Source organism: Convolutriloba macropyga, chromosome 8, assembly GCF_964194025.1.
Source record: "Convolutriloba macropyga chromosome 8, txConMacr16.3, whole genome shotgun sequence".
NCBI classification, from domain to species: Eukaryota; Metazoa; Xenacoelomorpha; order Acoela; family Convolutidae; genus Convolutriloba; species Convolutriloba macropyga.
The window spans coordinates 1,301,380-1,314,386 of NC_134475.1; the positions used below are offsets into that span (position 1 = coordinate 1,301,380).

General features: G+C 37.8%; 2 protein-coding genes across 2 annotated transcripts; both read left to right on the forward strand.

Moving 5' to 3' along the window:
- Nucleotides 1-516: 516 nt before the first annotated feature.
- On the forward strand, nt 517-1,182 carry LOC142344310 (uncharacterized). The gene has a single exon (XM_075395898.1). The coding sequence runs from the start codon at nt 517-519 to the stop codon at nt 1,180-1,182; it is 666 nt and encodes a 221-aa protein (XP_075252013.1).
- Nucleotides 1,183-3,037: 1,855 nt separating this feature from the next.
- Nucleotides 3,038-3,607, forward strand: LOC142344311 (uncharacterized). Its single transcript, XM_075395899.1, has one exon. It carries the CDS (start codon nt 3,038-3,040, stop codon nt 3,605-3,607), a length of 570 nt encoding a protein of 189 aa, XP_075252014.1.
- The last annotated feature ends 9,400 nt before the right edge of the window (nt 3,608-13,007 follow it).

The following is a 13,007-nucleotide window of genomic DNA, read 5'->3' on the forward strand; positions in this document are numbered from 1 at the left end:
GAAAAACTACAAATAATACCAGTTTCATTTGTGAACGGAAGTAAAGTGTTTGATACCTACGCCTTGATTGACACCGGAAGCCAGTTCACCCTCCTGCTGGATAAAGTTACTAGCTTTCTTGAGCTTCCCTGCGAAGCACAAGCATCAACAACTCTGCAGTACCTAAACACTGAACATGAAATGCCACTGTGCGAAATTAGTGAAACAGTGACAGTAACGCCTTATGACAAAATCAATCAACACTTCAGCATTGCAAGAGCCTATACAACGCCTTGTCTAAATGTATAACCCGCTAACGTTCTTGAACTCGATCAATTATGCGACACCTTCAAGGAACTTAGTCACATTTATTTCCCTGACATAGCCAACGGTGCAATAGGCGCCCTTCTTGGTGTCAATACGTTTGTCTTCACATATCCAGTCGACGTAATCCAAGGTAGCAAAAAGCGTCCATTCGGCGTAAAAACAAAGCTTGGTTGGAATCTCGCTGGAGAGTGCGAGCTATCTCCTAAAACAATGAACGCAAACAAGCCCCCTCGCCAACCATTCATTTACCATGTCTGCCGGAAAGACATTGAAGAAGAACCATTGGACGAATTGGTTCAAAGATTCTGGAAAATAGAAGCTGAAGGTACATTACCCGAACAGAATGAAGACAGCTCACTAGACCAATTAGCAGTGCAAACAATGGAAAACTCAATCTGTCACAACGGTGAAAGATATCAGATTGGCTTTCCTTGGAAACCTGTAAAGAAACTCCAGAATAACTATTTCTCAGCAGCAGTCAGTCAACTAAAAAGTCTACAAAAACGACTACAAAACGATCCCGGTCTCAATCAGAGGTACAACCAGACACTCCAAACAGACTTGGATAAAAATTTTGTCAAGCCAGTCGAAATGCAAGCACCACCCCCAGAGTTAATATGGTACTTACCTCATCATGCAGTCACTAATCCAAACAAACCCGGAAAAGTGAGAAGAGTTGCCAACGCAGCATCAAAATTCCGCGGTAAATCACTGAACTCAAATCTTCTAACTGGTCCTGATTTGCTAAATAACTTAGTTGGAGTGCTGTTGAGATTCAGACAACACAAGGTTGCTGTTTTGTCAGACATCGAAGGAATTTTTATGCAGATTGCCAAAGACAAGAAGACCAGTCTGCTTTTCGTTTCCTTTGGATGATAGACAACTACATTCGACAATACCAATTCACTAGATTAATCTTTGGCGCAACATGCTCACCATTTTGCGCAATTGATGTGCTCAATAAATGTGCAGAAGACAACAAAAATGAATTTCCAGCCGCCTTGAACGCTATTAAGCACCACTTTTATATGGATGACTACATCCAGTCCCGACCAACAATTTCAGAAGCCAAAAAAGTTATATCACAGACAACAAGATGCCTGAAAAATGGTAGCTTCAGGTTGACAAAATTTGTTTCGAACGAACCAGATGTACTCACTGAAATCTCATCCGTCGACAAAGACGAAACAAAAGAGATCATAAGAGTCCTTGGTCAAAAATGGAACATAACAACTGACGATTTTGTCATGTTTCCCCTACAACAATTTCCTAAAGATGCAACAGTGTACACACAAAGGAAAATATTCAGTTTGGTATCTTCAATCTTCGATCCCGTCGGTCTGTTGTCTCCCTTGACAATTAGAATCGAAATGGTTTTGCAGCAGATTTGGAAACTTGGAAGAGAATGGGATGATTTGATACCACATGAACTACACTATGACCTCCAGAAAGTTCTAAACAGCTACTCTGCCATGCCCGAAATCCGAATACCAAGAAACTGTTCACAATTTCAGTAAAATCACAAGCAGCCAACTTCTTATATTTGTGGATGCCTCAATGGCAGCTATGGCAGCCGTTCCTTACCTCCGTACAGCCAATAGTCAAACCATTCCGCCACAAGCATGTTTTCTCATGGGAAAATGCAAAGTTGCTCCCATTAAACAAATAAGTGTGCCAAAAATGGAACTAGAAGCCGCTGTTTTAGGAGTTCGCCTTCTACAACTGATCCAAAGAGAAATGACACTGACATCCGACCAAATTTTTCTCTGGTCCGACAGTCAAGTAGTTTTGGACTGGATAGATTCAAATAAGAAGCAAAACGTTTTTGTTTCAAACAGATTGCGAGAAATTCATAAAATTTCTTTACGCCAGCAATGGCATCACATCTCAACTTATCTCAATCCCGCCAATCACGGAACTCGCGGTCTTGAGACAAAGGAAATTCAGCAGAAATGGTTAGATCCACCCCAATTTCTTTGCCAAAGCGAATCGACCTGGAATGAGATAAACGAACCACGCGCAACATGTGCGGCAGTCACGAGAAGTCCCAAGACAATTAAACCTATAGTCGATCCGAGTAAATTTTCAACATGGAACAAACTTCTTCTGACAGTTGCAACAGTTTTCAACCTAATTAATCGTGCAAAGAAAATGCGAACGAACAATCACAATACACAACTCGAGACATTCAATTATCAAGAAATTATCTCCTGAAATTATTTCAGGACAGTTTTTTCCATTCGACCGTTAATTCCTTACAACGTGGAATCAAACTATATTCTAAGTGCAAAATAAGATGCTTAAATCCGCTGTTGGATAGGGACGGATTACTCAGATCTTGTGGTCGATTGCAGAATGCACCAACACAACTAGATTTGGAAAAACGTCCAATATTTTTGCACGCCACGGACAAAATTGTTCGTTTGTACTTGGAACATGCCCATCAAATATGTATTCACCAGTCCACAGAACCAAAAAAAGCATTCATTCAACAACGTTACCATGTGATTGGCCTTCGGAAAGTGTTAGCAAGCGTACGGTTTCATTGTTTCTTATGTCGACGCTTTGACACGAAAAACACTCAACCAATTATGGTACCATTACCTAGTTTTCGTTTTCCAACAGCAAAAACACAGTTCCTCTTTGCTAATTCTGGTGTAGATTTCTTTGGACCCTTCTACATCGTAGATTCCAAAGGCATTTCAGAAAAACATTATGGTCTAATATTTACATGCATGGTGACGCGAGCAGTTCACTTAGAAACGTGTCCAGACCTCAATACAGAAACGTTTCTCAATGCCTCAGAAGATTTTGCAGTCGTCGATGCCAGCCCCAACTTCTCTACAGCGACAACGGGAAAACTTTCGTTGGCGCTTCTGAAGAACTGAAGAAAACTGTTAAAGCCTTGGACAATGACAGAATCTACAAAACTTTAGCAGTAGCCAATACAACTTGGAAATTCAATCCCCCATACGGCCCTCATTTTGGCGGTGTCTGGGAGCGTTTGATCCAGAGCGCCAAAAGAACGCTCCTCCTTATTCTAGGATCCAGAAGACTCTCTTTTGACGCTTTCCTAACAATTATGGTGGAAACAGAATCAATCCTCAACTCCAGACCACTCACTAACGTTGCTGAGCAGCCTGAAAACGACGAACCTTTGACTCCAAACCACTTTCTTATCCAGCGTCCCTTCAATAGCTTGCCACTAGGACAATTTGGAGACCAGCAACCTGCCAGCTTGAAGACATGGAAGAACACGCAGAATCTGATGAACCATAGTTGGCGACGCTTGGTGAAATAGTATCTGCCAACGCTTAGCCGACGGTCAAAATGGTCAGACAGCAACGATCGACCTCTCAAAGTGGACGAGATTGTTTGGGTGTTGAAAGACCAAACACCAAGAGGCATTTGGCCACTGGGAAGAGTCATGGAGACAACGCCAGGACGAGATGGAGAAACACGAGTCGTAAAGGTAAAAACGGCTTACGGCACGTTCGTTCGCCCCGTTTCCGGTCTCGCAAGCGTTTTTTCTCCGTAGTTTTTTTTCGATTTTTCTCGCTCCTGTTTTAGGCAACGTGAGTTACCCTTTCCCACAAATTGATGTACTGACCATATTGACAACATTTCAGCCTACAGTTTCAGAGCCAATTTCAAAGAAGATGACAAAAGTAGTATAAGTAAATGACTAGTAGTAGTACTAGGGGGGGGGGGGTCACGCACTTTAAAAAAACGACCCCCTCTAAATCTTGCAAAAGGATTTTCGCCCCACCGGGATTCGAACCCGGATCTAGTGCATGGGAAGCGGATATCTTACCACTGGACCAAATCTGCTTATAATCGTTACAGCTGTAATCTATTGTAAAGTTAGCTTGTATATATTCTCCTGCTAAGCTTTTATAAATGTCCTGAGTTGAGTGCTGGTAATCCTTCTGAACTTATTTTACCCCACATACATCATCTTGAGTTAAATAGACCTTCTTTAGACTAAACAATAACAAACCCAAGCAAACTGACGCGGCCTCATTGTTAACATTTAATCACCGTTATATAGTACATTCCCTAGAATCAGAGTCAAATGCTTTCTCAGTGAATCATAGTCTAGTCTGATTTATCCGAGATCATTTTGTTTACGATCGTTAAATTTTGGGTATGAATTTTTGTCTAAGTTTTCCGAGAATGTTGAGACAATTGAACTCCGCGTCCACTTTCCGACCTCGTGATTATAATCTTTAAAACAAATTTATCAAGCATCTGGACTGAAAACATTTACTAAATCGTTTCAGCTGGTTCAATTTTCATTCCAGTTACGAAATTAAAGAATATCTGTTTGTTCTACACTTGTTCTCTTATTCTCCTTGTTGTCTCAAAGATCAATTCTTGTTTTAAATTGGTGGATTTAGTATTAAGTTTTGAAAACATCAGATAAAATACCAAGCTGGTATAATAACGACTCCTTAGCAAAAATCTTTCACCCTTTTTGTAATACAATTTATCCCTTTTCTGAACAAGTCCACCAATTTAGATAATACCAAGGTATGGAATTTCACTGCCGAAACTTGGGTGTGATAGATATCAACTGGTGTCCGTGCCCCCGCTGTTCTATACATACTCCGGTGAATGTCGCAGTTGTCAGACCAATTGTTAACGATTGGACAAATTCAAACCAAGATTTAGATTTTGTGACCGACGTGGCCAGCGCAACACCAGAACTGTCTCATAACGAACCAGTGGACAATGGATTCGAGCAAGATGACGCTGAGAATGATGTGGTGGACCTTGTTCTTATCTCCGATGATGAGAGTAATTCCAATACTTCCGAGAACATTCAATCTCGTCAAGTTGTCGAGCTGGTGACACTTTCCGATAGCGACTCACACGAAGCCGACAACTCAGAAATTAGGTCCACGAGAGAAACCGAACGAATTGTACTTGCGCCACTTTCCCAGCCACAGAAAACGAAGAAGAAAAAGAAAAAAAGAAAAGAACTCAACATCCCAGACTCGTTAAACCTTTTGGAGATATGTTGGTTAAGAAATACTTTAAGAGGAGCTAACTTTTCACCTGTTTGATTCAATTTAAAGTTTACAGGTATTGGATCCTAAGCTACCCAAGGGTTACCTAAGCGAGTTTTAACTTGTACATATTAAGGGTATTGATGAAAAATAACTTGTGTATTGGATCCTAAGCTACCTAGTGGATACCTAAGCGAGTTTTAACTTGTACATATCAATGGTATTGGTGAAAAATAACTTGTGTATTGGATCCTAAGCTACCTAGTGGATACCTAAGCGAGTTTTAACTTGTACATATCAAGAGTATTGGTGAAAAATAACTTGTGTATAGGATCCTAAGCTACCTAGTGGATACCTAAGCGAGTTTTAACTTGTACATATCAAGAGAAATCGTGAAAAATAACTTGTGTATTGGATCCTAAGCTACCCAAGGGTTACCTAAGCGAGTTTTAACTTGTACATATTAAGGGTATTGGTGAAAAATAACTTGTGTATTGGATCCTAAGCTACCTAGTGGATACCTAACCAAGTTTTAACTTGTACATATCAAGAGAAATGGCGAAAAATAACTTGTGTATTGGATCCTAAGCTACCTTGTGGATACCTAAGCGAGTTTTAACTTGTACATATCAAGAGAAATCGTGAAAAATAACTTGTGTATTGGATCCTAAGCTACCCAAGGGTTACCTAAGCGAGTTTTAACTTGTACATATTAAGGGTATTGATGAGAAATAACTTGTGTATTGGATCCTAAGCTACCTAGTGGATACCTAAGCGAGTTTTAACTTGTACATATCAATGGTATTGGTGAAAAATAACTTGTGTATTGGATCCTAAGCTACCTAGTGGATACCTAAGCGAGTTTTAACTTGTACATATTAAGGGTATTGGTGAAAAATAACTTGTGTATTGGATCCTAAGCTACCTAGTGGATACCTAACCAAGTTTTAACTTGTACATATCAAGAGAAATGGCGAAAAATAACTTGTGTATTGGATCCTAAGCTAACTAGTGGATACCTAAGCGAGTTTTAACTTGTACATATCAAGAGAAATCGTGAAAAATAACTTGTGTATTGGATCCTAAGCTACCTAGTGGATACCTAAGCGAGTTTTAACTTGTACATATCAAGGGTATTGGTGAAAAATAACTTGTGTATTGGATCCTAAGCTACCTAGTGGATACCTAAGCGAGTTTTAACTTGTACATATCAAGAGTATTGGTGAATAATAACTTGTGTATTGGATCCTAAGATACCTAGTGGATACCTAAGCGAGTTTTAACTTGTACATATTAATGGTATTGTTGAAAAATAACTTGTGTATTGGATCCTAAGCTACCTAGTGGATACCTGAGCGAGTTTTAACTTGTACATATCAAGGGTATTGGTGAAAAATAACTTGTTTATTGGATCCTAAGCTACCTAGTGGATACCTAAGCGAGTTTTAACTTGTACATATCAAGAGTATTGGTGAAAAATAACTTGTGTATTGGATCTTAAGCTACCTAGTGGATACCTAAGCGAGTTTTAACTTGTACATATCAAGAGAAATGGTGAAAAATAACTTGTGTATTGGATCCTAAGCTACCCAAGGGTTACCTAAGCGAGTTTTAACTTGTACATATTAAGGGTATTGATGAAAAATAACTTGTGTATTGGATCCTAAGCTACCTAGTGGATACCTAAGCGAGTTTTAACTTGTACATATCAATGGTATTGGTGAAAAATAACTTGTGTATTGGATCCTAAGCTACCCAAGGGTTACCTAAGCGAGTTTTAACTTGTACATATTAAGGGTATTGATGAAAAATAACTTGTGTATTGGATCCTAAGCTACCTAGTGGATACCTAAGCGAGTTTTAGCTTGTACATATCAATGGTATTGGTGAAAAATAACTTGTGTATTGGATCCTAAGCCACCTAGTGGATACCTAAGCGAGTTTTAACTTGTACATATTAAGGACATTGGTGAAAAATAACTTGTGTATTGGATCCTAAGCTACCTAGTGGATACCTAACCAAGTTTTAACTTGTACATATCAAGAGAAATGGCGAAAAATAACTTGTGTATTGGATCCTAAGCTACCTAGTGGATACCTAAGCGAGTTTTAACTTGTACATATCAAGAGAAATCGTGAAAAATAACTTGTGTATTGGATCCTAAGCTACCTAGTAGATACCTAAGCGAGTTTTAACTTGTACATATAAAGAGTATTGGTGAAAAATAACTTGTGTATTGGATCCTAAGCTACCTAGTGGATACCTAAGCAAGTTTTAACTTGTACATATCAAGAGAAAAGGTGAAAAATAACTTGTGAATTGGATCCTAAGCTACCTAGTGGATACCTAAGCGAGTTTTAACTTGTACATATCAAGGGTATTGGTGAAAAATAACTTGTGTATTGGATCCTAAGCTACCTAGTGGATACCTAAGCGAGTTTTAACTTGTACATATCAAGAGTATTGGTGAATAATGACTTGTGTATTGGATCCTAAGATACCTAGTGGATACCTAAGCGAGTTTTAACTTGTACATATTAATGGTACTGTTGAAAAATAACTTGTGTATTGGATCCTAAGCTACCTAGTGGACACCTGAGCGAGTTTTAACTTGTACATATTAAGGGTATTGATGAAAAATAACTTGTGTATTGGATCCTAAGCTACCTAGTGGATACCTAAGCGAGTTTTAACTTGTACATATCAATGGTATTGGTGAAAAATAACTTGTGTATTGGATCCTAAGCTACCCAAGGGTTACCTAAGCGAGTTTTAACTTGTACATATTAAGGGTATTGATGAAAAATAACTTGTGTATTGGATCCTAAGCTACCTAGTGGATACCTAAGCGAGTTTTAACTTGTACATATCAATGGTATTGGTGAAAAATAACTTGTGTATTGGATCCTTAGCTACCTAGTGGATACCTAAGCGAGTTTTAACTTGTACATATTAAGGACATTGGTGAAAAATAACTTGTGTATTGGATCCTAAGCTACCTAGTGGATACCTAACCAAGTTTTAACTTGTACATATCAAGAGAAATGGCGAAAAATAACTTGTGTATTGGATCCTAAGCTTCCTAGTGGATACCTAAGCGAGTTTTAACTTGTACATATCAAGAGAAATCGTGAAAAATAACTTGTGTATTGGATCCCAAGCTACCTAGTAGATACCTAAGCGAGTTTTAACTTGTACATATCAAGAGTATTGGTGAAAAATAACTTGTGTATTGGATCCTAAGCTACCTAGTGGATACCTAAGCAAGTTTTAACTTGTACATATCAAGAGAAAAGGTGAAAAATAACTTGTGAATTGGATCCTAAGCTACCTAGTGGATACCTAAGCGAGTTTTAACTTGTACATATCAAGGGTATTGGTGAAAAATAACTTGTGTATTGGATCCTAAGCTACCTAGTGGATACCTAAGCGAGTTTTAACTTGTACATATCAAGAGTATTGGTGAATAATGACTTGTGTATTGGATCCTAAGATACCTAGTGGATACCTAAGCGAGTTTTAACTTGTACATATTAATGGTATTGTTGAAAAATAACTTGTGTATTGGATCCTAAGCTACCTAGTGGATACCTGAGCGAGTTTTAACTTGTACATATCAAGGGTATTGGTGAAAAATAACTTGTTTATTGGATCCTAAGCTACCTAGTGGATACCTAAGCGAGTCTTAACTTGTACATATCAAGAGTATTGGTGAAAAATAACTTGTGTATTGGATCCTAAGCTACCTAGTGGGTACCTAAGCGAGTTTTAACTTGTACATATCAAGAGAAATGGTGAAAAATAACTTGTGTATTGGATCCTAAGCTACCTAGTGGATACCTAAGCGAGTTTTAACTTGTACATATCAAGGGTATTGGTGACATTTTTGTGGCCGAACAAAGTAGTGTGGAGAGCAAAAGGGAGTGCAAAGCGGAGAGCAAGGTGGAGAGCAACGAGGAGAGCAAGTTGGAAACCGACTGCAGTAAAGGAATAATTCAGTTAGTCCTTTTAAGTTTTACATCTTTTTGTCCAGTTTGTTTGGGTTTTTTTATTTCAAAACTCTCCTCTTTGTCTCATGGCATTTTAATTCATCACCAATTTCTGATGTTGCTCACCTTTATATTTTTCTTTGTTGATAAATTCTATATATATTGGGAATTAATTTTAATATCTTGTCTGGAGTACAAAGTCTTGAGATAAACAGTCTGAAGAGTAGCAGGAACTGTACTCACTTGACGCCAGTAAACTCCTTGCCTTCTTAATTTTGGCAACCCCAATGATCGAAAAGCGGACCTTGCTGGTTTAGAGAAACCCCATTGCGAAAATTAGACGGCACCAGTTCAAACTTTTAACACGCACCACCATTCACAAACACTCACTGAGTTCACTTAGACACTTAGATCAGTTGTAGGGTAGATTATGACAGATTGCTACAATCGACACAGATGATCTACGGAGGTAACTATGAACATGTTTCTAATTTTTTCGAGACAAAGAGGAATTTTTGTTTGGCAATAAACATCAGCTACTTTTTTCATTTCCATCTGATAGCGCGGAAGCTTTTTAAACGCTTATACTATGGATTGAGGGCACTGAGGATAAAAATGACTTAGTTAATAATTGATCAACTGCTTATATGGGAGCTTTTAAAAAACATACTATGGATTGAAGGTACTGAGGATAAAAATGACTTAGATATAAATTGATCAACTGCTTATATGGGAACTTTTAAAAGATTTATACTATGGATTGAAGGTACTGAGGACAAAAAAGACTTAGATAATAAGTGATCAACTGCTTATATGGGAGCTTTTAAAAGACCTATACTATGGATTGAAGGTACTGAGGATAAAAAAAGACTTAGATATAAATTGATCAACTGCTTATATGGGAGCTTTTAAAAGACTTATACTATGGATTGCAGGTACTGTGAGGTTAAAAAAGACTTAGTTATTAATTGATCAGCTACTAGTATGGGAGCTTTTAAAAGACTTATACTATGGATTGAAGGTACTGAGGACAAAAAAGACTTAGTTATTAATTGATCAGCTGCTTATGTGGGAGCTTTTAAAAAACATATACTATGGATTGAAGGTACTGAGGATAAAAATGACTTAGATATAAATTGATCAACTGCTTATATGGGAACTTTTAAAAGACTTATACAATGTATTGAAGGTACTGAGGTTAAAAAAGACTTAGATATAAATTGATCAACTGCTTATATGCGAGCTTTTAAAAGACTTATACTATGGATTGAAGGTACTGAGGACAAAAAAGACTTAGATATAAATTGATCAACTGCTTATATGGTAGCTTTTAAAAGACTTATACTATGGATTGAAGGTTTCGAAGACAAAAATGACTTAGATATAAATTGATCAACTGCTTATATGGGAGCTTTTAAAAGACTTATACTATGGATTGAAGGTACTGAGGTTAAAAAAGACTTAGTTATTAATTGATCAGCTACTAGTATGGGAGCTTTTAAAAGACTTATACTATGGATTGAAGGTACTGAGGACAAAAAAGACTTAGATATAAATTGATCAACTGCTTATATGGTAGCTTTTAAAAGACTTATACTATGGATTGAAGGTTTCGAAGACAAAAATGACTTAGATATAAATTGATCAACTGCTTCTATGGGTTTTTTTAAAAGACTTATACTATGGATTGAAGGTACTGAGGATAAAAAAGACTTAGATATAAATTGATCAACTGCTTATATGCGAGCTTTTAAAAGACTTATACTATGGATTGAAGGTTTCGAAGACAAAAATGACTTAGATATAAATTGATCAACTGCTTATATGGGAGCTTTTAAAAGACTTATACTATGGATTGAAGGTACTGAGAACAAAAATGACATAAATAGCAATTGATCAACTGCTTATATGGTAGCTTTTAAAAGACCTATACTATGGATTGAAGGTACTGAGGATGACAATGACATAGATATAAATTGATCAACTGCTTCTATGTGATTTTTTAAAAGACTTATACTATGGATTGAAGGTACTGAGGTTAAAAAAGACTTAGATATAAATTGATCAACTGCTTATATGCGAGCTTTTAAAAGACTTATACTATGGATTGAAGGCACTGAGGATGAAAATGACTTAGATATAAACTGAAACTGCCTATGCGGGACCTTTAAAAGACTCATGCAGTACAATTTTTCTGTAACTCGAGTTGAAAAGACTTTTTTATTCAAACGGGAAAAACAAAACATAAGTCACAAAAACTAAAGCAAATTCTTTCACAGAAGTTAATTGTCGTCACTATCAGAGTCAATTTGTATTACTCTCCATTTCTTTATTCTATCTACATTGATAGATTCTTTGTCTGATATCAGCTCCAGCGGTCGTTTTGCGCATTTTTTCACACTTTTTGAGGGTCCGGGATGGTTGATGGGTTGCTCTTCTTTTGAAGAGTTAGTAGAAAAATGAATGGGGGATACGGGTCTTGGGTCTAGAAGACTAGGCGACGAACCTGATTCAGCAGCCTGATCGTCTATAAAGGAACATCTTTCAATTTCGTCCTCAATCACTTGTTGAGTCAGTTTTGCAAAATCTGCAATGTCCGCTTCAAGCTCATCGTCACTGTAAACACGCTGATTGAGACCGGGATCAGGCGGAGACCAGACTTCTGCTGACATTTGGGGACCTGTGAATTGAGTTTGTTGTTGACTTTCTGGCGTTAATGACTCGGCAACGTGTACAACAGTTTCTTCCTCGTCACTCGAACCCCAATCTGGATCCTGTACTACGTTACGCATGAACATTTCCTCGCGCAGAGCGTGGTGGCCAAATGGTAGAGTTAAGATCTTGTCGTTTAAAATATACCGCTCGTCATTGTATCCCGAGAGTGACTTCTTGTTGCACACAACTGTCATTAGCTGGTGTTTGCTCGACGCAATTTTGGTGTTGATAAGTCGAACAGTTTCCCCTCCTGTGAGAACCTGTTTGTATAATTCATGTGTCATCATGCGCCTGGCGTCTTGAGTCACACCTTTCGCCGACTGCTTTGCAAGACCTGAAAAAGAAGTTCATGCATTCTAGTTTTTGTTTTTCACTTTTTTTCTTTCGTTTTGTCTTGGAAATCTAATCCTAGGTCTTTTTCTTACTTTTTATCTGGTTTTTCTTTACTCATTCTGCTTTTTGTTGTTTTCTTGGCTTTTTTCAGGTTTTGAAAAAAAGCCTTAGTTGACTAACCATCTGCCAGTTTGATGGAATACAGCTTTGGCTTCAACCCCACAAACTCAGAAATCATCTTGCCTCCCATCTCATCTTTAAGTTTTAGTGTCACCCTTGCGTTGCTTTGATCGTACATCTCGTGATTAGTTTGAAAGTTTGAGAAATCGAAAAGGTCCTTCACTGTGGTCTTCCGCTTCAAGTCTGCGAAAAAGTCGTTTGAGAAAATTTCATAAACAAACGAGTCCGTGTCCGAGTACAGTAGATTACAATTGAAGTGTTTCTTCATTGTATTGTAGTGGAAGTCGTACATGAATTTCTTCGGAAGATCGAAGATGCAAGCACCTACGATAGTTGGTTTGTCCCACTCTATTTCAGTCTGATTCAAGCTTATCGTTGCCAAGTTCTCATCAATGATTTTGAACGACTTCATCTGTGGAGCGCTGGTCCATTTCAGTGTCTCTTCTTCACTTCGAGCCAGTTTCACTTTTA